The 24,576-nt window shown below is 53.3% G+C and overlaps 9 protein-coding genes and 1 non-coding gene across 10 annotated transcripts; 4 read left to right on the top strand and 6 right to left on the bottom strand.

Annotated features, from left to right (window-relative positions):
- Positions 1 to 518: 518 nt before the first annotated feature.
- On the bottom strand, positions 519 to 873 carry BO72DRAFT_527192 (uncharacterized protein). Its single transcript, XM_040950089.1, has 2 exons — positions 829 to 873; positions 519 to 761 (listed from the first exon to the last, which is right to left on the bottom strand). The coding sequence occupies exons 1-2, from the start codon at positions 845 to 847 to the stop codon at positions 619 to 621; spliced, it is 162 nt and encodes a 53-aa protein (XP_040802086.1). The 5' UTR covers positions 848 to 873; the 3' UTR covers positions 519 to 618.
- Positions 874 to 1,453: 580 nt separating this feature from the next.
- On the bottom strand, positions 1,454 to 2,779 carry BO72DRAFT_495609 (fungal specific transcription factor domain-containing protein; the record flags this gene model as incomplete). Its single annotated transcript, XM_040948562.1, has 3 exons — positions 1,454 to 1,727; positions 1,759 to 2,336; positions 2,393 to 2,779. 3 exons carry the CDS (start codon positions 2,777 to 2,779, stop codon positions 1,454 to 1,456), a joined length of 1,239 nt encoding a protein of 412 aa, XP_040802085.1.
- Positions 2,780 to 3,838: 1,059 nt separating this feature from the next.
- Positions 3,839 to 3,910, top strand: BO72DRAFT_t117. The gene has a single exon. It is a non-coding gene; the product is annotated as a tRNA-Gly (tRNA).
- Positions 3,911 to 4,905: 995 nt separating this feature from the next.
- On the top strand, positions 4,906 to 5,907 carry BO72DRAFT_495607 (uncharacterized protein; the record flags this gene model as incomplete). The annotated part of the gene is made up of 3 exons (XM_040948561.1): positions 4,906 to 5,098; positions 5,193 to 5,600; positions 5,684 to 5,907. The coding sequence occupies 3 exons, from the start codon at positions 4,906 to 4,908 to the stop codon at positions 5,905 to 5,907; spliced, it is 825 nt and encodes a 274-aa protein (XP_040802084.1).
- On the bottom strand, positions 5,897 to 6,565 carry BO72DRAFT_507936 (uncharacterized protein; the record flags this gene model as incomplete). The annotated part of the gene is made up of 2 exons (XM_040949283.1): positions 5,897 to 6,311; positions 6,392 to 6,565. Coding segments are annotated over 2 exons (459 nt in total), but the record flags the coding sequence as incomplete, so codon positions are not given.
- Positions 6,566 to 7,221: 656 nt separating this feature from the next.
- BO72DRAFT_427727 (uncharacterized protein) lies at positions 7,222 to 8,663 on the top strand (the record flags this gene model as incomplete). The annotated part of the gene is made up of 5 exons (XM_040942994.1): positions 7,222 to 7,401; positions 7,554 to 7,811; positions 7,902 to 8,125; positions 8,203 to 8,333; positions 8,395 to 8,663. The coding sequence occupies 5 exons, from the start codon at positions 7,225 to 7,227 to the stop codon at positions 8,661 to 8,663; spliced, it is 1,059 nt and encodes a 352-aa protein (XP_040802082.1).
- Positions 8,664 to 8,961: 298 nt separating this feature from the next.
- Positions 8,962 to 10,264, top strand: BO72DRAFT_402811 (class I SAM-dependent methyltransferase). Its single transcript, XM_040942222.1, has 5 exons — positions 8,962 to 9,092; positions 9,154 to 9,261; positions 9,359 to 9,612; positions 9,722 to 9,851; positions 9,930 to 10,264. Exons 1-5 carry the CDS (start codon positions 9,034 to 9,036, stop codon positions 10,219 to 10,221), a joined length of 843 nt encoding a protein of 280 aa, XP_040802081.1. The 5' UTR covers positions 8,962 to 9,033; the 3' UTR covers positions 10,222 to 10,264.
- A 139-nt stretch (positions 10,265 to 10,403) lies between these two features.
- BO72DRAFT_427723 (putative polyketide synthase) lies at positions 10,404 to 19,420 on the bottom strand. Its single transcript, XM_040942993.1, has 4 exons — positions 18,907 to 19,420; positions 18,587 to 18,844; positions 12,018 to 18,533; positions 10,404 to 11,967 (listed from the first exon to the last, which is right to left on the bottom strand). Exons 1-4 carry the CDS (start codon positions 19,334 to 19,336, stop codon positions 10,469 to 10,471), a joined length of 8,703 nt encoding a protein of 2,900 aa, XP_040802080.1. The 5' UTR covers positions 19,337 to 19,420; the 3' UTR covers positions 10,404 to 10,468.
- Positions 19,421 to 20,072: 652 nt separating this feature from the next.
- BO72DRAFT_402806 (pantothenate transporter) lies at positions 20,073 to 22,026 on the bottom strand. Its single transcript, XM_040942221.1, has 7 exons — positions 21,933 to 22,026; positions 21,688 to 21,792; positions 21,556 to 21,631; positions 21,335 to 21,499; positions 20,922 to 21,279; positions 20,632 to 20,871; positions 20,073 to 20,557 (listed from the first exon to the last, which is right to left on the bottom strand). The coding sequence occupies exons 1-7, from the start codon at positions 21,958 to 21,960 to the stop codon at positions 20,204 to 20,206; spliced, it is 1,326 nt and encodes a 441-aa protein (XP_040802079.1). The 5' UTR covers positions 21,961 to 22,026; the 3' UTR covers positions 20,073 to 20,203.
- Positions 22,027 to 22,348: 322 nt separating this feature from the next.
- On the bottom strand, positions 22,349 to 24,243 carry BO72DRAFT_447488 (oxidoreductase). The gene is made up of 7 exons (XM_040944553.1): positions 23,739 to 24,243; positions 23,434 to 23,659; positions 23,236 to 23,382; positions 23,049 to 23,166; positions 22,925 to 22,993; positions 22,843 to 22,869; positions 22,349 to 22,786 (listed from the first exon to the last, which is right to left on the bottom strand). Exons 1-7 carry the CDS (start codon positions 23,913 to 23,915, stop codon positions 22,447 to 22,449), a joined length of 1,104 nt encoding a protein of 367 aa, XP_040802078.1. The 5' UTR covers positions 23,916 to 24,243; the 3' UTR covers positions 22,349 to 22,446.
- Between the last annotated feature and the right edge of the window lie 333 nt (positions 24,244 to 24,576).

The following is a 24,576-nucleotide window of genomic DNA, read 5'->3' as shown; positions in this document are numbered from 1 at the left end:
CCTGGTTTGGTGGTCAAAGATCATCCGATGATGCCGAGTTGCCGTAGTTCTGCCCTACACTTAGACGGGGGACCACTACCGGTGCATCGAAGGGGGGGGTCGTACTAAACATGGACGCTGAGAATAGCCCAAGTGGTGACCGGCTATCTCAAGCCCAGGATATCTCTATTTTGAAGATGCAATCACTGGCCCTAGCAGCATATTCGAACAACCTCCTCAACTCAAAAGGGCGAACAATTCAGCTAGAATAACACTTGATCGGAGTGGGAGACATGCAATCAATATTTCATGTCCAGAGACACCGATCCGTTTGGAATTGGATCAACGAACAGAACATCAAGTGATTCTTGCGGCCGTGATACAGATGTGTACTATCGTGGGAAGATACCGCCATGACAGCAATTCGAGACAGCAATAGGTCAGAAGTCAGCCAATCCATAAATCAACCTCCAGCTCAGCCCGATGCTGGGGGAATGGCAAGCTCTCGATGCCCACCATGCTCAAGAGTGGCTGGTGATGAGGGCACGCCTGTTTAATGTGCCGCACCATGATCGCTCGCGCTTCGTCTCGCACCGCCGACAAGCCGACAAAGTAAGCGTGTAACTTGACGACAAGCTCCTAGCCGGACTTTCCCTCTTGGTAGGCGGGATGCTGGGCCTGTTGCAAGGTTCGCTCGATCAGAGCCTTGATATTCTCAAAGGTCTGGGCAACTTGGGCCTCCAGATCAGGAGCGGTCTGGCACGTCACCGGATCCATGCCGGCTAGGAGAGAGATAGTCAACTGCCGGCTCCAACGCAGCGGAAGGGTGAGACGGGGAATAGTACTCACTCTGGCCAGTGATAATCATTCGGTCACCGACAATGATGCATGGCTTTATAATGAGTACTTTATACACTTGAGAGAGCCGGATATTAATTAGTTGGGAGACCCAAGTCCAAGCAATGCGTCCCGCGGAATGCGCCTCCGCTTTGTCAGCGGCGGATCCAGTTTTTCTCGGTGGGTCTACCAGCAACTCCTTCGTATATTGTAAGTAACCGAGATATACATGCAATTAGCAGAAAATAGCTCTGTTTACCATGTCAAACGACTTTATGCATACACGTAGAGAGGAAAGAATAAGTGAAATTCATGTAGTTGGATTTCAGGAATTCTATACCGGATTTCCGGTATCCCTCCACTAAGCACGGGAAAATATAGCCCTGACCAGCGATTCGAAAACACCCCCACGCGGTCTCTGCTTCGGTGCCACGTCATGTAATCCCTCATCAGGAGCTCTTAGGTCTTCCATCCTCGTAACTCTCTTTAACATAGAAAAGATCTTCACACTCCCCGACCGGTCAGAATGATTGTATTTGTTGTAGATGGCTAGTGTTTAGTTTGCTGCAGGATGGAGGCCTATTCTTCCATGGCTTTTTCTTATGGACACGCGCGACTGCACATGAGAGGGCACAAGTTACGGTAAAGAATGCTCGTCGCTGGCGGCAACCTCACGCTCAGCTTTGGCCATAGCACATCTAGCGAGCCTAGCAGGCTCGGTGGCGAAATTGTTTAAGAACCTTAGATGAATCATCGGGCCCACCGTCAGCGTCCGGATGGGGATCTTGCCGATCAGATTCGGGACCCCCTGCAGCACATCCGCCAGATCCGCCATGGCAGGATCTCGTGGGTTTCTGAGGATATTGCGAAAGAGCGTCAGGATGGAAGTGATCGCGTAGAACATGACAACCCTATCGAGATGCGCAGCGTCAGTCCATTGACCTTTCCCCCCATCCCCTTGTTCTTCGCAGCATCACGGCCTGTGTATTATGCGTGGCGTCGACGGGCATTCCCACGGAGAATTGCAGCGTCGGCCGGATATCCGGAGCCAGGCTCAGGCGCCAATGTTCCAAGGCCTGGTCGAGGCGGTGAATTTGGGCGAAGAACTCCGAATTGGATCTCTGGCACGCGGTCGCGGAGTAGAGAGCCTCGTAAATCTCGGCTTTGAGCGGGGAGAGACGAAGGTCCCAGGGATAGAGAGGGAGCGTGGCATCCGTGATGGCCAACGTCTGCTCGGGGTGCTGCAGATTGGTGTCCTGCAGCTGTGCGTAATGTGTCGGAAGGTCCAGGGAGCAGAACACCCCGGATTCCGACGGGGGCTGTCCAGTTGTGAGGCAGAGATCCTGATCAAAGGAGTAGCAGAGCCAGAAAAGGTCGCGCAGATGGCATTCGGGTATGCTCTTGTGATAGATGGTGGGGCCAGGTCTCGCATGCGCGCCCAGCTTGAATACTAGACGGCTGGCCATGGACATGGAGACCGCCGCACTTTGTAAGTCAGCCAGGAAGTAGTGATGCTGCGTCTGATGATAGGTAGCCTTTAGTTGAGTTCTCTCGGTTCCAGTCGGAATCAACTTACAAGCATGACAAGCGCCTGAAGACCATCCATGGTCATTTCATTGATGATCGGGACGGTGAAGCTCTGGGACGCTATGGCATACGCCTCGCAGTCCAGTGCATCGCCCAGATCATTCTCCAGGCCAAAGATCGCCACCACCGACAATAAGGCATAGATGCAGGACTTGGCACTGTCGGAACCATAACAGTGTGGTCCGTACGCGAGATGCAGGGTCTTGGCGAACAGTGACTTGCTGATGACCGGAAACACGAGGCTCTGATATGATGAACAGTATGAAGCAACACTTCGCTCCACCATGGGGCGAGCGGGGAGCTTAGGTACGGCGGAAGAGTCCCGGACAGGACCGACTCTGGCCCACGGAAGCTCCAATGTGCTCAATTTATCCATGTTCACGATCTCCCCGGTGCGAGATTCCACCCATGCCCTGCCCTCATCGGCGCTATCTCGGCTTCCCGTTGAGATACATCAACCCCAGATTGACCATTGGAACCTCTGCCAGTGGGATTTTAGACGATTACCGAATAGAGCGCAGAAAAGAAAAGTCTTATACATACTCGTAGAGGAGGAATGCGGCCGCATGGCAAGCGGCTCATCCCAAGAGCCCCTGGCGGCATTCTGGTCCGGGTCCTGGGCTTTTCTGCACTGTACATCAACCACAGATCAGACTTGGAGTTTCTGTGAGGCGGCGGCGGCTGTTCGATTCATACCTTTTATTTGAGCCCCGGGCCAGTCGGCTATACGTACAGGCAATATTACGGTGCAGGCAATAGTTATATTGGTGGTTGTCAGCCTCACACTTGATCTTGGGGTCGCCATCAGCGCTGCAAGGCCAAAGGGGGAAAGGGCGTCACCTTTTTTTTGTAGCACGAGTCGCAGGCAACGACCCGATCCGCCCCATCAGATGAAGATAGAATCTTGCTAGATCTCGAAGCAGCTAGAGAAGAGTGTTCAACCATAGCAGTAGAGCAAAGCAGTCCCTGGGTTACGATAGCAGGACACGGCAAGGTTGCGGAGAGATTACTTTCTGCAGGGCCGCCCAGCTCGGCGTCAGTCTTACATAAGGCATGAAATCAATTCCAGTTTGCCGAATATATAATGTAGCTACGGTGGGCTACTCATACCAATTTACAATATCCCAATTTGCTGACAATACTGTTTTAGCCTTCCAAGCTGCCTAGTTTAAACAACTATAAGTTACATTAGGATTATTAGGGCTATTAGGGTCTTAGGATATCTTAGGCCGAAGGGATTGGTATATCAGGGTTCTTTATTAGGGAATCTTGTATATGATTCTTATCTTAGGGTCAGTTAGAAAGAGAGGCGGTCTGTTGAAGCGGTAAAGCAATAATTTATAAAATTATTATAAGTTTACTAAGAAAAATGGGGTTATTGCAGATTAGCACAAGTACCTTGTGATATGTACTTAGAAAGAACTAACACAAGCAAGCGTTAGTGGTGTAGCGGTTAGCATTGTTGCCTTCCAAGCAATAGATCGGGGTTCGACTCCCCGCTGACGCATTCTTCTTTTGCTTTTTCTTTTTGTTTTTGTTCGGGCGGATAAGCCGATAAATCAACCTCGGCAGGTAAACAGATTCTATGCTATTCAATCTGCACCTGGAAAAAGAGCATTGAAGTTTCACTTCACTATCCATCAACAACAGCACAACTGAATAAGCAACAGTTGCCTCATTTACTCTCCGCGTATGCCTCCGGGTAAGCAACCTCCGCCTCGACGGAGACGGAGCGGCCCTGTGGTGTTTCCGCACGCTTTTCCCTGTACGCCTCCGGGTACGCAATGTTCTCTTCAATGAAGTGGGTGGCTACCAGAGCATAATTCATAATTGATGTTAGTACCGAAAGTTTCCCAATTGAACCAGAGCGGGTAGGATGTTCATTACCTTTGCTATCGGAGGTGGGAAGTGCGAGGACTAGGAAGCTCCCAGCCCCCAAGAGGATCATCGCGGACAACGGCTTCATCTTGAGACAGGTGGTTCGGCAAAGAAGGGATATAAGATCTCGGTATGCTGTTTTGCTGCTGAGACCGACGCCCTGGGCTTCTCAGATGAAAGAAGATGATATGTACGGGGATCGGGTTGGAAATGGACGCAAGCTTCCTCTCTCCTTCTCTTCCTCTATCTGCCCCGGACACTGTGAGGTAGAGACACCGACTTATAGACCTCGATACCGCGCCCAGCAACCGACACCCAGACCGCAAGCCCTGGGTCACAAAGGGAAAGAGAGGGAAAAACTCGGCTGCTCCAAGCCCACCGATTCCTCGCATGCTATGTGTGTGATGTGTAATGTGAAGCATTAGCGGCATGCGAGTGATGAGGATGCACTCGGCTGCACACATGATCTATGCTGAGAACGGATTGATTTACAGGGCAAACATACTCTTGTCCTTCCAGCCCCAAGCAAAGAAAAACTCATTTGAAGACAAGGGACTGCTACTACGGTGCCATCGCGCGAGATCACCGCCGGATTGAAATTCTCCTCACCTAATCAAAGACAACATGGAGACAGAGTCACAGCCCTTTCTGACGCCCACCGCGACAGATGGGGACCAGCAGCAGCAAAAAGGCTGGTGGCATCAGGTTCAGCATACGTGCAAATCCAGCTTTTCTAAACCAATCGCCCTTTGGATTGGAGTTCCCGTTCTCATAAATGCATTCGTTTTGATATCTCTCACTTCCTGGGTCGCGCACCGTTCGAGCCCAGCATGTTCATTGACGCGCGGAGAAGGCAAGCTTGGTGGTGGCTGTTTTGACATTGAGACTAATTCAAACTGACCACCATATAGAGCTTCGCGGCCTTCAACGCCACTTTGTTCCCACGAAATTCACCGACTACTCCCAAACAGCATATTTCCAGGATCCCGGCTCATTGGCCGATGCAGCTTGGGAGGATCTACTTGGGGATATGTTCATCCGAGTTTCAACCGAGGAACTGGACCTGGCAAACCAGACCTCAATCTCGCTGCCTCGAGATGACAAGCACCTTGCCTGGCTTGGAGTATACCACGACCTGCATTGCATTGTACAGCCTCCTTTCCTCCTCCCCTACCCAATCAAAAACCTCCATGATGAGCTCTATTGGAAATCATGTACTTACTCTGGGCTCAAGAACACCCTCCGCCAATGGATTCACCGGGACTATTACCATCCCAACCTAACAGCCGCAGAGCAGAACAAACTCGAATCCCACATTAGTAGGTTCCCATCGCATCCTGAACCCCCCACCCCCTCCTCGGCGAAAATGCCGCATGCTGACACTACCGCCCTTTCTGAGAAGGCCATTGCCTGGACATGCTGCGCCAGAGTGTCCAGTGCCACGCCGATGCATATCTGATGACCTTCCGGTGGACAGAGACCCAGCAGAAACCCGAGTTCAACCCCGCAATGCCCGTGCGAACATGTGTCGATTTCGCTCTCCTGCGACGGTCACTGCAGCCTCGGTCAGTGGAGTTGGAAGAGATCCAAGGGTTGGAGAACCCACTAATGGGGAAAGAGATATGATTTGCTGCTCAGGTCTACCTAAACGTTCGCCTTGTGGACGGGACTCACTACTAGTTTGAATACACAGCCGCACTTGTTTCCGTTTGCCAAATTTATTCGCCCAGTATCTAGCCGCTAAGTCATAGTCCAAAGGACTCCCACTGAGCCATCCAGTGAGACAGATCCTCCCAGCTTTTGCACTGATGCTCGGTCCCGTATCCCGTCACTCCACCCAGGGTTTCGTTCTTGAGCTCCACGGTCAGGTCGGGCTGGCACATCAACGCCAACCGGAGTAGTTCGAGGCAATGACGGATGTGGTGCGGTGAGAGCATGTGGGGAAGATCATCATCGTCACTGGTGAGGTTGTTCTGGCCCCTGGATACTGCCATGTCGTACAAGCCCCAGTAGCCCTGTCGGATGCTGTTCTGTCGCGTTCCATTTTCGTTAGCTAAACTCGTTGCTTCTTGATTTGAGTGGGATGTGGGGAGTCCGAAGAACTTCGTACCAGGCAGTGTAGCTGGTGATACACAGCAAACGCCGATCGGTGATCAGCAATGGTCGGGTGCTGAAAGAAGCCCTTGCGTTTGGGAAAGAGTCCCTCCCACAGATCGTTGGTCAGGGGTGATCTTTCGTCCTGGAATGCGCCGTTGTATTCAAATACGGAGGGCTTGGTTGCCACTAATGCGTGGGAATAGGTGGCAGTGTATCAGCTGTCTCTTCTTCTTTCACTCAATGAAGGAATAGCAGTCAAGCACTCACAGGAAACCACGGGAGGGGCCTGGTATCTCCCTGCAGCAAAGGCCACTAACAACAGGAGTGCAGCTAGCAAGGAGTGCCATAAGAATCGAAGCGTGTTTGCTCTCAATCTTGCGCTGGCCTCGCCAGACTCATGATCGCCGATCAGTCTGTATTTAGGAACTTGCGCCATGGTCATGGAGGTAGGAGCTTCCGGGGGGGGTGTTGGAATTGTAGAGAGTGACCCCGATGATTGACTGAAAGAACTCCACCTTTATACGCACTGGCATGGGAAACAAGCAATGAAAACAAGCTCAGTTGAATGTTACCTTATCGATCCTTCTTTTGCCGACTGATCCAAAATGCCTAGGCCCCCACACTCTTCGACTCCAAAGGCAAGCCTTACTTCCTAACGGGATATTCGTGCAGCTATCTAGCTGTCTGCACCCTTCCCTCTTACCCATTATACTCAATGAATCTTGACTCTAGCGAGGGCTATATGTAGAGAGGTGAGAAGTTTCTGACAACCATGAACGTCAACAATTCCAAACCCTTTCGTGTGTGAACTCGTGTCTCGCCTCGTGAAAATCCGACCGCGCAGCAATGAGCGCCACCGGGCCAACAGGAATTGATCTTTCAGCGGATCAACGGCCAAAGATTGTAGCTGTGCTAATTACGACTTGGATCCTGGCCTTTTTGACGGTCTCGCTAAGATTCACCGCTCGAATTTTGGTCAAAGCCGGACTGTGGTGGGATGATTGGGTGGTTCTATCGTCGCTGGTCTCTCCCCCTTCTCCCCCCCCCCCCCCCCCCTTTCGCGGCTGATTGTTTTGAGAGCAATATCCTAACCATCGAGTCTAGATTTTCGGGGCCATTGTGTCCCTGCTGCCGGTTGTCTGGAGTTAGTTCTCACTCATGCTGTTTGCTTCGAGAGTCCAGCGACTAATCTATGTACAAACAAACATGCAGACGTTCGACATGGGTTAGGGCTGCATCTCTGGGCTGCGCCTCCCGGCTCGGTCTCAGCCTTCCTCAAATCCTTGGTCATTGCAGAGCTCTTCTATGTGGCCGCCACCGTTGCCATCAAACTTTCTATTCTGCTCTCCTACCGACGAAGTTTCCGAGTTCCTCACGTGCAGAAGGCGACCACATTTGTTGCCTGGATCGTGTTTGCCTGGGCTCTAGCTTGTGTAAGGATAGGACAGAGACCGCCCCACAAACAACAGACTGTTTCCGCCTTTTTGTTTGCCTTGCTGATCCAGAAGCAAACCCCGAAACAGATCCTCATTGTTTGCTTCCAATGCATCCCCTTGCAGGGGTATTGGGACAAGAGCATCCCGGCCAAATGTGGAGTCAACAACCGCGATTACTTTCTGGGAAAGTCCATCCCGGACACGGTCACCGACATTGGGATTCTGATGATCCCAATGAGAGCCATCTGGGAGCTGCACACCACCCGGACGCAGAAGACAATTCTCACCCTGACTTTTTTGATGGGGGGCCTGTGAGTATAACATAAACCCGCGGTTGGCGGCACTAAATGCTGACTGCATGTTTTCCTGTGACTAACTCACTGGCTAGCGTGATTGTCATCTCCATCATCCGACTCGTCTGCCTCATGAGTGTCGATCTTAGCTCCGAAGACATTACGTGGAATTTCGTCCCGTATCTGATCTGGACCTGCGTAGAGCTGAACATCGGCACCGTTGCTGGTAAGCCTCCCCACCCACTGCCCGCAATCGTCGTACGGACTGACTTTTGAGGGCCACAAAGCTTGTTTGCCTTGCCTGCGGCCCGTTTACACATATTTCAGGGAGAAGACGGGGCTATCTGGTAGTCGTCCCAGCGCGGGGTCCTTTCCGAACCCCCAAGGCAAGATTTGTTCTGGCCGCACTCCGTGGCGGCTGTTTTCGGATGATGACGAGTACCGGTATGGAGATCAGGTTCCTATGCAGGCTGGCGGGGGGATCACCGTCCACCATGACTACTTGGTGCAGACAAAAAGCGCCTCACGCAGTGGCGGCGACGTGCCATCCCATTAAGCAATGTGTATGTACTGTAGGTACTGGGCACTATACCGAGCTGCAACTGCTGCACCGCACAAACCCACTAGGAGCAGCAGATCACTAGTAGTTACAATCCAGCCGCGAGAACAGAGCCAGAGCATTAGAGAATGGACACATAATGCAGACTCACTGCCTTAGACGCTGCCGATCATCATGCAGGTTCTCATACGTAGACTAGTCTGTGTTTGTGACGGGCTCGTGCATCATATCCACCGCTTTCCCCCTCTTCGGGTCTATCTCTCCTTGGAAATTCCGGTCCTCAAATATAGCCTACAGCAGAGCTTCAACACCCTCATCAATCTCTCAAGCAAAGGCAATTCTGACATCAAACCCCAAGCCCCCAATCATGGCCTCCTCGACTCCCACCACCTATTTGCTCCCACGCGATCGCTTCGAAGCCACCAGGTATGCGCACCACACACCCGAGACTTTCCTCACCATGCTAACCCCAAACCCTACTTCTTAGGGTCTCCTCCCAGCATCTGCTCTGGCAACTCCACACTGGCTATCTGCTTCACCCCGACATTCCCCTAAAGGAGGGAATGATCATAGCGGACATCGGGACCGGAACTGGGTTAGGATTCCCCTTCGCTCCCTCCCTCTCGCCCTCTCTCCTCCACTTCTTCCGGACCTTTGCTCCCATGCTCATACATACAATCTGAGATCTCCAGCATCTGGGCCCTTGAACTCTCCCCTCACCTGCCCCTCAGCGCCCAAGTCGTCGGCTACGACATCGCAAGCACCCACTTGCCCGCCCCAGAATACTGGCCCGCGAATGTACGCTTCGACCACCTCGACTCGCTCAGCGAGACAATCCCCGAAGACCTAATCGGGCACTTCGACGTAGTGCACCTGCGCATGTGGGCGTTTGTTATCCGGGACAACGACCCCAGCGCGCTGATCCGGCATGCGGAGAGATTGTTGAGTGAGTACTTTGCCTTACCCCAAGCCCCCAAGCCCACAAACTCCCTTGAGGGTTCTTCGGCAAGCCCCCTCCACCGTTTTACTGACATACCCAACCCCCCGACGCAAAGAGCCAGGGGGCTACCTCCAGTGGGATGATGCCCGGTTCGGGAGTATCGTCACGCGCGAGGGCGACGAGACCGCGCTGCGGTTCCGGGAGCTGATGCGCCGGAAGTGGACGGTCACCAAGCATAACTTCCAGTATGTCCTGCACTCCTCGCGGTGGGAGTCTCCAACACGAGGTACAGTAGTACCTGAGCCTAACATCTATCAAACCAGATGGCTCGACGAGCTCGATCAACACGTCAACCGCCGCGCCGGGCTGGAGGTAGTGGATTGTCAGTATAAGCCGTGGGCTCCCAGCCTCATCCCTCTTGTGACGAACACCTTCATGCTTGCGCTGGAGAGTAGCAGTGCGCTGTTGGAAAGGCTGAAGCAGGCGGCGCCTTCGGTACCGAGCCAGGAGGAATGGTTGGAAGCGTTGGCGGCGTTGTATGAGGAGATCCAGAAGCCGGGTGGGGCGCAGTTCCACTGGTTACCGGTTAGTGTTTTGGCGAGGAAGAGTGGTTGAGTCCATGTATGTGTATAGTAGCTTTGGATAGCAGATATTAATCCGACATATGAAGACCAGACTGCTTGGTCGAGTGGTGGCGGGCCCTAAAAACCTAGGATAAAAGTGTATGTGGACTGCTTCGCCAGAATGGCTAGGCCGAATCTCATTTTGCGCGAGCTAGTTTTCGTTCAAGGGCGGCAAAAAAGCCATATTGCATTACACTACCTATAAATGAGCATACAAGACAAGACTACCAGTTATGCAGTTACTCCCCCCTTAGCATCCGAGGATAGTGAGGCTGACCCGGGTCATCCATCGAGTCGATCAACGCCGCGACTCCCCGGTTCAATCCCACAGCCACCGCTCGAGCACTCCACTCCTCCACCGGAAGCACATCGACATGAGCAGCACCCGTCTCCTTGATCACAAACTCCTTAAGATTGTCCAGCGGAATCACAATATCGCCAACCTGGTGAGTGTAAGAGACACCCGCAGAGGAAGCCTTGGGCTTGCTCCCAAACACGGCTGTTAGAATACTCTTCGTCGCGTTGTGCACCGAGACAAAGTCGAGAGCACCCCGCAGGTTCTTCAGCGAGGGTACAGCGCGGGTCTTGCGCATGTACGCGGCCAAGGCGTTCATCCAGTCGGTCTGCGCGGCGGCGCTTTCGGCATCGGCGCCCTCGCGGATGATGGTTGAGGGGCGGTGGATCCACACATTCACCCCGTGTTGCTTGTTGTACTCCTCAAGGAGACGCTCGCTGGCCCATTTGGCGGCTACGTAGCCGTGAGAGCCGTCAACCGGGGGCGGGTGCGCCGCAACCGAGACCTCGGGGAAGGAGGTGTAGTTGCCAAAGAGGGCCACACCCACGGTAGAGAGGTAATGAATGGGCACCTTGCGAGCAGTGCAGAGGCGGATTAGCTCCTTAGTTGAGCCCATGTTCGCGGCCTTGATCTCGGGGTAGAACTTGAGGTGAGAGGTGTCGGCGCCGTTGTGGATCACAGCATCCGCGCGGCTAAAGATCTGAGCCGCTTGCTGTTCAGAGAGACCGAGACGGGGGTCTTCGAGGTCACCTGGAAAGTACTGAATTCGGCTGTCTTCAACCAGCTCCTTTGACTGTAGGCGCTCGTCAAGACGGCGAGTGGCGAGGCAGACGATTTTCTTGACGGATGGGTCTTGCAGCAAGCGCAGGAGCAGGTGTCGGCCCAGTAGTCCACTAACACCCGTGAGCACAATTGTGCGAGGACGGGCGGCAGGAGCCACGCTGGTGTCAATATTCGCTGCCTGAGGCAATGCGATCTCGGCCTTCCAATCAATACGAATCGGTCCCTTCGATAGGGGTACTGTGGTGGCTTCCAAGCTGGCAGGGGTGCTAGTTCCAGTGTATCCACTGCTGAATTCAGTAGAAGTGGCATCCTGGTTGGAGTCTGCCGAGGAGCTGGTCTCATCATTCGGTGCAGCAGCCGGAGCAGGTTGGGAAGCATTGTTCATGGCAGGTGGCTGATCAGATGGAGACTCTTCGCCTCCAAGTCCAGGAAGCAGCGAAGCTGGGACTTGCGCGGCCACAAGGTCGGCCAGCTCGGCCATAGTATCATTGCCCATAATCTTCAGGACCGGAACGCTGACTTCGAAGTTCTTCAAGAACCACGAGCGGATATCGACCGAAATCAAGGAGTCGAGACCAATGTCACGGCTCCTCATTGCCATCAAGTCCTCGTCGGCAGTGTTCATCTGCAACACATTGCGAAGTTGCATGGCAAATCGCCCTGCTCTAGTTAGTATGGAATGTATGGAATCGCGATACGCGGAAACTTACCCTTGACGACAGCAAGCACATCGCTGGTTGACTTGCAGCCAGCAAGCTGATCCTGGACCGAGGTAACAACCTCATTTCCTGCGTCAGTCCCGTTCTTCTCAACTCTGTGAACGACAAAGTCGAAGAATGCAGGGTTGGAGTGCCACTTGGGCGCATTCTCCGTGTCGGCAGCAGGGATATCCAAAAGCCCGGTGGTGAGCTCGGCCTCGTCGCCAGAATCCGGACGACCGGCATCGATACCCTCCGCAAAAAGCTGGTGATAATCTTGCTCTGACAGGTGCATCAGCGCCATCTTGGACACAGTCAAGTCAAGAGCCTTGCTGGACTCGCGCTCCATGTAACCTGCACCGATAATAGCACCCACATTCAAAGCAGTAGCTGCGAGACCGCGCTTGCGACGTTGAGCAGCCAGACTGCACATGAAAGTATTCGCCGCCGCATAGTTTGCTTGACCCAGATTACCAATGACACAGTTGATAGACGAGAATAAAATGAAGAAGTCCAGATTGGCGTTCTTGAAGATGCGGTCCAGGTGAATGCTTCCATATACCTTTGGGCGGAACACCTCGCTCATTAGTTCAAATGACATGTTGCGGATCGAGACGTCTCTCAGCACCATGGCTCCGTTCAGGACACCGATGATCTGCGGCATAGTCTCGCAGATAGACTGATGAGCAGCACGCAGAGCAGGCTCGTTTGTCACATCGCAGCGTACAATAGATACAATGACACCATTGCGCTTATGAGCCTTGATCCAGTCGGGGGAGATATTGGGGTTACGGCTGGTCAAGACAAGGTATCTCGCGCCTCGTTCAATCATCCAGTCGGCCAGAGAGACACCAAGAGCGCCCGACAAGCCACACAGCCAGTAGGTCTTGTCGCCCTTGAAGAACGAAACCGAGTCCAACCGGCTGACGTGGACAGGATAGGTCTTGGAAAGAGTCCAGTCGATGATTGTGGTCGGCTCTTCAGGGCTTGGCTCGTTCAGAAGATCATCAATACAAACAGTCCGAGACACCGCTTGTGAAATCTTTCCAGCCTCGGTCTGCACGCTGACCAGAGCACGCTGTAGGAATTGGCCCAGGAATGGCGCAGACGAAGGACTGCTCTCCCAGCCAACCGACGAATACAAGGTTGCCCTGGACTCCTTCCTGCAGTGTGAAGGAAGGCTGGACATGATGTTTGACTCGATCTCGGAGTGCTCGCTAGATAAGCCGACAAAGCTAGCCGTGTCTAGAGGTAGGATATCAGACACCTCGGACTGGGTCAGATAAGGCTCAAGCTTGGTCCAAGAGACAGGAACGTTCTCCTGCGTCGAGTCCGCTACGAAGAAGGCGCGGACATTCTTGCTTGCCGCTTGGCTAGCAATGGTACGTGCCAGAAGCTCAGTGGAGTTGTGCACAACAACCGTATCCCCATCAATGAGAGGGTCGACCACAGCCATGGCGACGAGACGAGCAGCCAGTACAGTCAGAAGGTCGGCATCGGCTAGCGTCGAAACGGGCAGCGGAACTGCCGAAGCTTTGGGCACATGAATGACCGACAAGAGAGATGGCACAAGAGCCAGGAATCGTGCCTGACTCTCGGGCTCGGTTCCCATAACAAGGAACTGATGACCATGCGGCGTGCGAAGGGCCGACAGCACGGCATGGCTGATCTCAAGGCTGATTTGAGACTTGGTATCAGCAGGGCTAGCCCAACGTGACAGCTCCGTCAATTTCCATCCCTCGGTCTCCTTGTGCAGGGCTGCAGGGGCTTTGTAAATGTCAGCCTCCTTGGTAATCGGGCGGCGAGCTGAATTGTAGCGGTCATTGCGGGCCTTGATGTGTCGGAGACGGGGCACGAGCTCCTCGCCCTCAGCATTGACAACGATCTCCGGTTCCAATGGCCACGGAAGATGCTTGCCCGACGAGGCAGAGGCATCGAAGCGTAGAATTTTCTCGACCAGGCTTCCGGGCTTGAACGAGCTTAGATCTGCGATATCAATGTTCTGGAATTGCAGAGCAGGGGCTTCGAACACCGCAGTACGAGCAAAGCCGACCGTCATGTTAGACCACGGGTCCTCGTTAAGCCGACCACTGGTGACCCAGAGAAGCTTGATGGGAGCAGAGAAGAGCGTTTTGAAAGCGAGCCACTCATCGGGTGTCATATCTTCGAAGACAGGCTTGTCCAGCTCCGACAAGCTGACGACTGTGGTATCAGCATCGATCAGATCGAAGTCTATTTCCGTCAACTTGTTAAAGGAGTGGAGCTCGTGGGAGGTATTTTTGAGAATACTCTGGACAGGCCGGATCAGAGATTGAGTCTTCGGTGTGCTTCCCCCAATGACGACGAGCTTCTTGATAGGGTACTCAACTGCAGCCGAACCTTGCAGGACTTCAGAACTGACAGGCTCGCGCAGGAAGCTAACCCGGTCATCCACAGCTTGAGCAGCAAACACAGTCATACCAAGGATATCCTGGAATGACTGGGGTGCTGTTGCATCAATACCAGAGAACCCACTACTCCGAAGGAGTCTCTCCCACTCGGAGTAAGAGACGAATGGCGACAGAGGGCGGCCGGTATCCGCACCAAGCCACCAACCCGGCAGAGATCCAAAGATAAATCCGGCACTGCCGTACGGTTGGCCATTGTTTGTACCTTCTCCGACGATCAGAAAACCGCCCGGCTTGAGCAGCTTACGGATGTTGCGCATGGTGAGCTCAAGATCAGGGGTGGCGTGGATGACGAGGAAAGCGACAACCACGTCACAGGTTCCCTCAGCGTAGCCCTGAGCAACGGGATCCTGACCACAATCAAAGGTCTTGAAGACCATACGATCCTTGTGAGCAGAGAATGTCTCCGCAGCACCTTCGAAGAAACCACTGGACACGTCTGTGAAAGTATAGGACAAGAATCTCGAGTCAAGGTTCTGGAGGATTCTTGTTGTAGCACCTCCGGTACCAGCACCAACTTCCAGGATGTTGAGATGAGGATAGCGCTCTGCTAGTTGGGCGATGATCTTGCCAATCCAGAAACCAGCCTCCCGCGAGCCAAAAGCACCCTGATAGTAGTTGTCGAGGATGTTGCTGACGCGCATCTCCTCCAGCATGTTGGTTTCACCTCGGAAGACACGCGGCATCTGTTGCCCAACCAAGTGCATCATGCGGTAATCGATGAGGTCCGAAAATTGTTCTGTGGCCGCACGGAGGTCTTCCAAGGAGTCTTTTAACCATTCCTTCTTGGCTACCTTGTGCTCTCCATTCCGGATCAGGCTAACAATGTGGCGAGCATACTGAAGGTAATGGCTGTGAGGGCTATCCTTACTCCTCAGCGGAGAGTCGCCGGGCACCTCTGCATCCAGTTTCTTGAGGTAGTAGGTCGAGATACGCTCCAATCCCTCCAAGATCTCCGAATGATGTTTTGTCACAGTGGTATCCGACGCAGCCAACTCGCCATCGAGGCTGTTTTTGACCCACTGGTATTTGGAGAAGACCTTGCGATCGTCCTTAGCGGTCAAAGCACCCAGGGGCACCAATTCAACGCGCTGCATCTGAATTGCTGCACAATTGGAGTCATTGGTGTAGATACTGACATCACCCGAGAATCCAGCGGACTTTGTGGAGCCCAGAGTCGAGTCAACAGTGATGTCAGTCATGGACTTGCACAGAGCGGGATTGACACGGATGCTGCTCATGCTGGTAGGTAGATGCATGTTCAGAAGCTGGTCATCATCGGGGTAGCTGTACGCAAGAATAAGAGACTGGATGCCACCGTCCAACTCAGCAGGATGCACCAGCAAGGGCGGTCCGAACGTATCGCGCGATACTGATTTCACAGCACACACACTCGTTCCCAGCTTTCGCCTAAGCGTGTGCAGAGACTTGAACGGTCCTTCGAAGCCGTATCCCAGCGTAGCCAAGAGATTGTAGAAACGCTCATTGTCTACTGTGATCATGTGAGCTGGCTTGGTAGCTCGACGAGGAAGAGTGGTCTCCAAGGACTTCCCGAAGATGATATGGAGATCCGCTTCAGCTACCAGGGCGAGATCCTCCTCTCCGAGGCTCGCGGAGTAGGTGAATTTGGCTTGGACGTGGTTATCGCTTAATTGGCGAACGTCAGACAGCGAAGTCTGCACCTCGATACCAGCGTCGTCTTGGCTGAAGGTCAAGGCCTGGTGGATGACAAAATTCTTCAGCTCGAAGATACGAACATCGCGCTCTCCTGCAAGGACCCGAGCACCCTCGAACGCCGTACAGATGTATCCTGCCGCAGGAAAGACTGTCTGATTTTGAACCTGGTGACCTGAAACCCAGTCGATCTCGCTGGTGCGGAGTAGGTGTCCCCAGCTCAAATGGTGAGCTGCGCTCTCCGGCTTCATGGTCCCCAACAACTGGTTGAATTGCTGGATTTGAGAACGGTGCTTCTTTGATGCTCGCGACTCATGACGGTAAGAGGCCTCATGGTTCCACTTATAGCTTGGAAGGCCCTTGACCACGCGGAGGGTGGACTGGTCGTCATTCACCGCAAGATCAAATCCAGTCAAGTCGAGGTTCTGCCCCCCGAGATGGCACCATAGATATCCGAGACTCGAAGCCAGGCTGACCGCAGCATCCGATCCTCGGTTGAGCACACCATAGTATGGAATGCTCTTACCTAAAACTTCCTGGATGGTTTGCGATGCGGGTCCCTTCAAAGCCGGATGAGGGCCGACTTCGATTGCAGCCTGGTATTCGCCTCCTTCAAGAGCAAGCTTGAGAGCTTGATAGAACTGCACAGACCGAGCGACACTTGCACCCCAGTATTCGTCACTGAGGTTCATGTCTGCTGTAACCTCGCGGCCATACACACTCGAGATCCAGAGACAGTTGTTCGATGTTGGCTCGATGGCGCGGACACCTGCCGACTTGACCAAGGCGACATAATCGGCAAGACGTCGCGATACATGGTTGGAGTGGTAGGCTCGGTCGACACGAAGCTTGCGGTTGAACTTGTTCTCGTCGTCCAAGATCGTTTTGACCTCGTCAATGGCATCCTCGTCACCCGAGATGGTCACACTAGAGGATGAGTTGACAGCGGCAACACAGAGGCGACCGGCGAAGAGCTCGTCTTCTACCAGAGCCTGCGCATCTTCTGGAGACATACCAGCCGCCAGCATAGCTCCTTTAATGTGAGGTCCGTTGGGACTTTCCATCTTCGAAGCAAATCGACCACGAAAGTACGCCACACACATAGCGTCTCGCGCGCTCAAGTGACCGGCCGCGTATGCTGCAGCCATTTCACCCGAGGAGTGAGCAACGATGGCATCGAAATGAACGCCTGCGAGCTTCAGCAGATCCACCAACACGATCTGAACAACGGTGGAGAGGAATGAAAAAGCACCCGTCAAAACCCGCGAGGTATAAGCGGCCGCGCGAAGCTCCTTCTCGAGTGAGAAGTCAGGGCGAATCTCCTCGGGAAGTTGCTCAATGTGACCTTGCAGGTCCCGGACAATCTTCCGAGCGGTGGCGGACTTCTCAATCAGCTCAGCGCCCATACGAGCGTACTGCGCTCCTTGGCCAGTGAAAATGCCGAGAACCTTTGGCTTCTTCCCTCCCGAGGGAGCCGAGAGTCTCACGCCCAGATCTTCAGCCTTGGTTGCTTCCAATTCACCCCGAATCTTTGCCACCAAGTCATCGGCCGATGCAGCAGCAAATGAAATGCGGTAAGGGAACTCAGACCGACGTTGCTGCAGGGTGTATGCCAGGTCGCGCAGATTGAGGGATGGGTTTTCTTGGATGTAATCAGCGTACGCGGAGAGGCTTGCACGCAGCGATTGACGGCTGAGGGCGGAGAACACAAAGGGGGTAAATTGATTCTGGATCCCATCCTCAATCAGCTGAGGGCGCTCGTAGCTCTCCAGAATAGCATGGGCATTGGCACCGCCGAAGCCGAAACTGTTCACACTGGCTCGTCGTGGCTGACCAGGGACGACTTGAGGCCATTGCTTGGCCGTTGAGGGTATTTCCAGGTTTGCAGTGAAAGGAGCCACTCGGTCGCTGAGGTTGTTCAACAGCATATTAGGTGGTACAGTCGAATGCTGAAGAGCTAGCGACGCCTTGAGCAGGGCAGCCAGGCCTGCAGTACCTTCGGTATGTCCAAGGATGGTCTTGATCGAGCCCACATAGAGACGGTCATCCGTGGCTTTGGTGCCAAAGTCCTTACCATAAAAGGCCCTCGAGATGGCTTCGGCCTCGATCGGATCTCCTGCAGGCGTACCTGTCCCATGTGCTTCGAAGAATTGAGGCCGGTCGGACGCCTTCTCCAAATCCAGGCCCGCTTTGGCATAGGTCGCACGGATCAAGGCCTGCTGGGCAGCAGCGCTGGGCATAGTGATACCGGTGGTGGCTCCGTCCTGGTTAAAACCAGTCTCGCGAATTATGCACTCAATGTCATCTCCATCCTCAATCGCGGCACTAAGAGTCTTCAGAACGCACGCAGCAACACCATCTCCCCGGGCGTAGCCGTTGGCATCCTTGTCCCACATCTTACTGCGGCCTGTAATTTAGGTCAGCCCACCCATTCTGGAAGCTAAGGTTCTTAGTACTGACCGTCGGGAGACAGCATCTTCAGCTTGCTTTCCATAATGTAATTCTCTGGACCCAGCAGTAGATTAGATCCACAAGCCAGAGCGATCCGTGACTCCCCAGCTCGGAGCGACTGCACGGCCAGGTGGACCGCCACCAGACTGGAGGAACAGGCGGTATCCAAGGTCATCGATGGCCCGTGCCAGTCAAAGAAGTACGAGACACGGTTCGACAGAATGCTCCGTCCAATGCCGGTGGCAGCGTAGACTGGAGCAGTTTTTGCTATTACAAGCCTCCTGTGTCAGTAGACTCATATCCCGAGCAAAATCGAAAGCATGACTTACGATCACGTAGCAAGCTGGCCTCGTAATCACCACACATGAGTCCAACATAGACACCCGTGTCACTGCCCCTGAGGGCATCTATTGTCAGCCCGGCCGACTCGAGACCCTCGTAGACAGTTTCCATCAAAAGACGTTGTTGAGGGTCGATGGCCTTCGCCTCCACCGGCTTGATCCCGAAGAACTCGGTGTCGAAAGCGGTGACATCCTCGTCTAGCACGTAGGAATGTCGAACATTGCTGTGACCATGGTACGCTGGGTCAGGGTGATAGTAGTTCTCGGCATTGAAGCGACTGTTGGGGATCACGCTGCGAACATCGCGAGGGTTGCGAAGGAGACTCCACAGCTTCGAGGGCGACGATGCTCCGCCAGAGAAGCGACAGGCACTGCCCACGATGGCAATGGGCTCGTTCTGGTGAGTGGCTATAGCCATTGTGAATAGCGGAAGGGCGGAAGTGAAGCAGCGGCTGATCTCTTGAGTGATTGAGGCGCGTTGTGGGTGTTGTGGGTGTTGAACAGACACTTGGTTTATTCTCCTCCACCAAGTCAAGCGGCTTCTGGCATCCTTTAAACTGTCCCTGTCCTCACCAAAGCCATTTGCACCAACTGAATGTCCTCACCCCATAGATCCTGCCGAAGTGTATTGATCGGAGAACCTGGAGCACGGTGCACTTGGGATCGACGTGCATTATCGCAGGCGAGAAGCATCCGAGGCTTATTACGCCGAAGAGGTAAGGAGTCCCCGCAGATCTCCACACAAGGTGAAGACCAATTGCCAATGATAGTCAAGCGACTCGTACTGTGCTTCGGTAATTTTGCTGGGCCCGCTTGGTCTTATCCGGCATTTAAAAGGGTCAAAAGAGTGGCGGTGGACCCTCTGATGCTGATCCACGCGGAGTTACTCTGCGACCTCATCAGTCGGTGATCGACATCTAAAGAAATGGGAGAATTATCCCGATCGATCGCTTGCCACATTTGGAATGCTTGCATCGGGAATAAGCTATGAAGAACAATGATCGACCAGTAGTCCCTGCAAGTAACTCAGTCTCTTTAGTCTATTGATGTGGCTCGTGCCTTTTCCTTCGGACTGTCACTATGCCCGGCCTCCACTACGCGCGAGTATACCAACGAGTGCAGTATTTTCGGCCATCATAGGTGCCGTAGGCGCCGTAAGCAATACTTCATATTTGCCGTCTCGGAATGAGAACGACTGATCGCATGGTAGATGCATAAGTGGCATGACATGGCTCGGCCAAAATGTCGAGGCATCGCCTCGGTCGCACAGGTGGTGAACAAGCCCCTAGTAGCTATATCGAAACCGAGTATCTTGTATGTCGGTGACATCTTCACCGGCTTGGTAGGTGATCCCTGGGGAAATAATCGGGGTCTGGTCTCGTTTACAATTTTCCGACCGACAGATGTACCAGTACAGACTCAGTGCCACGATGAGCAGGCACCAGGTGACAATGGCCGTCACGACCCCCTCAAAAAATCGCGGTGCAGCACTGGGCTTCCAGAGTTGAGGAGCTGCAATACACCCGGTACAGTATCCAATGAAGAACAAGGCGTTGACCATGGGACGCTTGGTGTTGCCTTTGACGTTTGAGGCGCTAAGGCTCAGCACGACAGCTAGGATGTTGGGTAGACATGAAGCCTGCAATCACTCAGTCCTAGAGTCCACACTACTATTGCAGAATATGAAGAAAGAAGATGGCGATGATGTCTTACCAGCCACGACGAGGCGATTAAACCCCAGCCAGCAGTGAGTGGCAGCTTGAGGAGGAGGATGTTTCCGACCAAGGGAGGGATAGTCATCATCATCAGAACCAAGCACCGATGATTAGGGAGAAGGTAGCACCCTGCAAGGCTGATCCATATCGCCAGGATCTGTACGGCTCCAGAGGGGGCCGTATACAGCATTGTCTGGAGACTGGTGTAGTTCAGGTTCTTGATAATGAGGGAAGCAAACTAAACCTGTCAGCGACGGTGGGACGACCCCTTTGGAAACAAGACCTCACTGTCATCACTGGGGCCTGCATGGTGACCAAGACCCCGAAAATGAACATGAACCACGCCCGGATATCTCCCAATGTCTCCTTAATTTGTGCAACTGAGAACTGAGTTAGATCGCCGGCGTCCCGATCAAGCGTCATCCTTGCTTCAAGAACCTCCTTTTCACGCGGGGTGAGGAACCATGCTCTCTTGGGCGAAACAGGAACGATAAGCATAAAGAGACCGCCAATGCCACATGTTATGGCTCCGCAGATGAGGAACAAAGTCCTCCAGGGTGCGAGATTGCCGGGATGCGATCGTCCGATCCCGTACATGAGCAGACAGCCAAGTACCTGAGCCAAGCCATCCATCGTGATCCAAATCCTAGAGTAAGAGATTAGACTTCATCTGAACCGCAGGACGGCTCATTTTGCCTCACCCAACCCGCAAAGCATGTTCATTCTTTCTATACCAGATACTGGTCAGAGTGACGAATGCTGGGGCGACTGCTCCTTCACTCACTCCGAGGAGAAATCGTACGGCGGCAAAGTCGGCAAAAGACTGGGTGGCTGCCAGGCACATGCAGATCCCTCCCCATATGATACTAAGCCAGAAGAAAGGTTAGAGAAGCTTCCCCGAAGTGATTGAGGCTCCACATACATGGTGACCCCAACAAATCGCGTCAAGGGCAGGCGACTCATCAGATAAATGAAGGGATATTCCGCCACCAGCTGTCCTTGAAGCCTGTCAGCGAGATGCGTTTGGTGATTATCTTCGCGTTGAAAGTCATACCAAGGTAGAAAATCGAGGAGCACCAGGAGTACTGGGACCCCTGCAAGGAGAGGTCATCGAGAAGGCCGAAGACCGAGGCATAACTCAAGCTCTGCTTGTCGAGAACTGTGATAGTGATGGGGATGATGATGGTGAGTAGAAGGAGGAGGACGAGGACGAGGATGAAGTGAAGAGGGAAGAAGTGAAGGGGAGAAGAAAGAAAAAGAAAGGGAAAAAGAAAAAGGCAACTGGCGGGGATGACCAACACTGAAAGAAGAAGACCCAACACAACATCGGCAAGATATACCGGTCGAGTTTCCTCACCACCTGCTTTTCCTCCTCTTTCGAATATATCACTCGATGACGGCTACCATAGTTGGCCTCTTTCTCCTGAGGTATCTGCACCATTTCCCAATCTCTCGATTAACAAAACTACTGCCTGAGAATGACTTCTGCTGATTTGTGATTGTTTCCACTCTAGGATGACTGACGAGACGACGATGAAGATGAATAGTACGCGACGTGAAGTTCTCCTTCATCCAGCTGATGCCAGCTGTCACTGAGTCCCCATTTATGCGTATGAGAAGCCCACCGCGATATGCAAGGGGTGGATTGCCGCCAAGAATTCAATACTTGCTGGACCAACGCGCCGAACGCGTCTCCCATCAATGCTGGGCCAAGTCGAAAAATGGTGGTGGCACATCAGTGGAACGAGGAAACAAAAGAAAGAGCTTATATACGTATCATGCTTTGAATATGTACAGTCCAGCCGATTGCAGCCTACTGCTGCGTATGCACCACCACCTCGGTGGTTTTCAAGATGCCAAGCTCCGTGCGATGCAGCCGCTGTTCATCCTCCTCGCGATTGCCACTGTGCGCGCTGTTCGAGTCTCCATCGGAACTTCCCTCCACCGTGATATTATACATCGAATGGGGCGCTCGGGGCACCATCGACTTGAGCGTGACGTCGGCACTGCGTTGGCCATAATGTTCGGGGTAGTAATTGCCGTATGCATTGCGTCGTCCGCTGGTTAGGTTGCGCGTGCTATCCAAGAGCGATTTGACCAAGGTCTTGAGACTAGGTAAGCATGCTGCGATGATAGCGACATTCAATTCCACGCTGTTTCCTGTTGTCAGTCTCAAGCCTCAGACAGTCACCGAATGGCTTCGACATACCAGTTCCACACCATGAACGTATCATTCCTGCATATTGTGTGAGCTAAAAGGCCCCCCATAATACTCCAAGACCGTCACTTACCGGTACACATCCGTCTCCTTGAGCACTTTGATCTGAGCGACAATTTTGATGACTCCAGCAACACAGGCCCTAAATTCAACCCAGATCAGTTCGATTCCCGCGTACGAAGAGCTTAGTCACGTACAAATATCCCAAGCTCAGCACCCCAATCAGCGACGCCTTGGTCCGTAGGTTGACCTGGATCTTGATAAACATCGGCACCGGTAGTGTGGCGAAAATGACATCCGTCACGAGGTTGGTAACTGGAATGCGATCGGTGTGAGCCTCTGCGAATAGGAAAGACGATTGACGTGACACGGGGGAAAACGCACTGCTGTTCCACAGTCCGATAGCCGTGAAAGTACCAGAATCGAAACAGCGCGCATTGGCCCTCAGACTATAATCCCAGGCCGCAGCCACAGGGATACACTCAAGGATCAGGGTCAAGGCGCAGGCGATAGTAAAGGCGATTAGGAAGACTATGATGATGAGAAGCAGGTTCAGGACTCAGGCGTGAGAGGCCGACGAACTAATCGATCCAACCAAGGCTTTTCGCAGCCAACTCTGCGCGAATCGTCGCAAGAAGACCGCCAGGGAGATCTTGACCAAGCTAAGGCCAACCATGACAATGATGGAATGGAAATAAACCACTTTGGCCAGGTACCCAAGATCCTCGTCGGAAATATCTTTGTTGTATCGACCGACTCCATGCTGGGTTTCAACCACGAAGCAAACGAGTACTCCCACAGCGCAAAGCTTGGATGGGGGTATACTGATTAGAACATGTCGATCTTCTCCATCATGAAGCATGCAGGTCAAACCAGAGTCCACTTACCCACGCCCCGAGTATATTGTACTCCTCCGCATTGAACTTCCGCAGCACCAGTCCGCGCACATAGCACCGTAGCAGCACGATCAGCGTGGACAGACCCGACAAAGTCCCAACCACTGCCAAGATGGTCGGGGCGTGGGAGGAGCCGGCCCCAGTTCGCGGCCAGAGGGGAACTGCCATCATATCGGCGAAGAAGAAGTCACTGAACACAGTGACAGCAAGCCATGAACAGCGATGTTGAGTTGATACATGGAGAGAGGAATCCTAGGACGAGTGGTCCTTTTTTTCTTCCTGCCTGTGCAGTCTTCCACAGGAATCACAAGGGACGGTCGACCGTCTACGAGGCGCAGCCAAGAACGACTTCTGCACGATCCGGGCCTGAATTTCTGATCCTTCTCCGATCCCACATTCCGTGAAATGTTACGTCTTCGGAAGTTCCATCCACTTGGGGAACCAGGCCGGGAGGTCTGGAGCAGGATAGAAGGTGGGTGGCACTCGAGAACTAAGCGAGTCAATTAGCCTCAGCTGTCCGGCCGATGGGCTCGAAAGGTCTGAAGAGCCCCCTCAAATCTCCTCTTTGGCCAGGCTAGCAGGGATAATGCAGACTCTAGTGTCACTTTCTCATCTATTTTGCTCACGCCAGGCTCCAGAAGCCCCGGACGCCGGTAATTATTGCTTCGCGTGGCGCTGCAGGGGCAACGTGGCAGGCATCCCATGCACCCTCTAGCGTTCAGCAATCCCACAACAGCGTGGTCGACCAGAGACATCATCTAGATAGAATCTGGACCCCATGCAAGACATACACTTGGTGTTTGGGGTAGACAACGAGACGATCCGGACG

The sequence above is a fragment of the Aspergillus fijiensis genome, assembly GCF_003184825.1.
Source record: "Aspergillus fijiensis CBS 313.89 unplaced genomic scaffold BO72scaffold_19, whole genome shotgun sequence".
NCBI classification, from domain to species: Eukaryota; Fungi; Ascomycota; class Eurotiomycetes; order Eurotiales; family Aspergillaceae; genus Aspergillus; species Aspergillus fijiensis.
The sequence above is the reverse complement of the archived record's forward strand: the minus strand, read 5'-3'. Positions and strand labels throughout refer to the sequence as shown.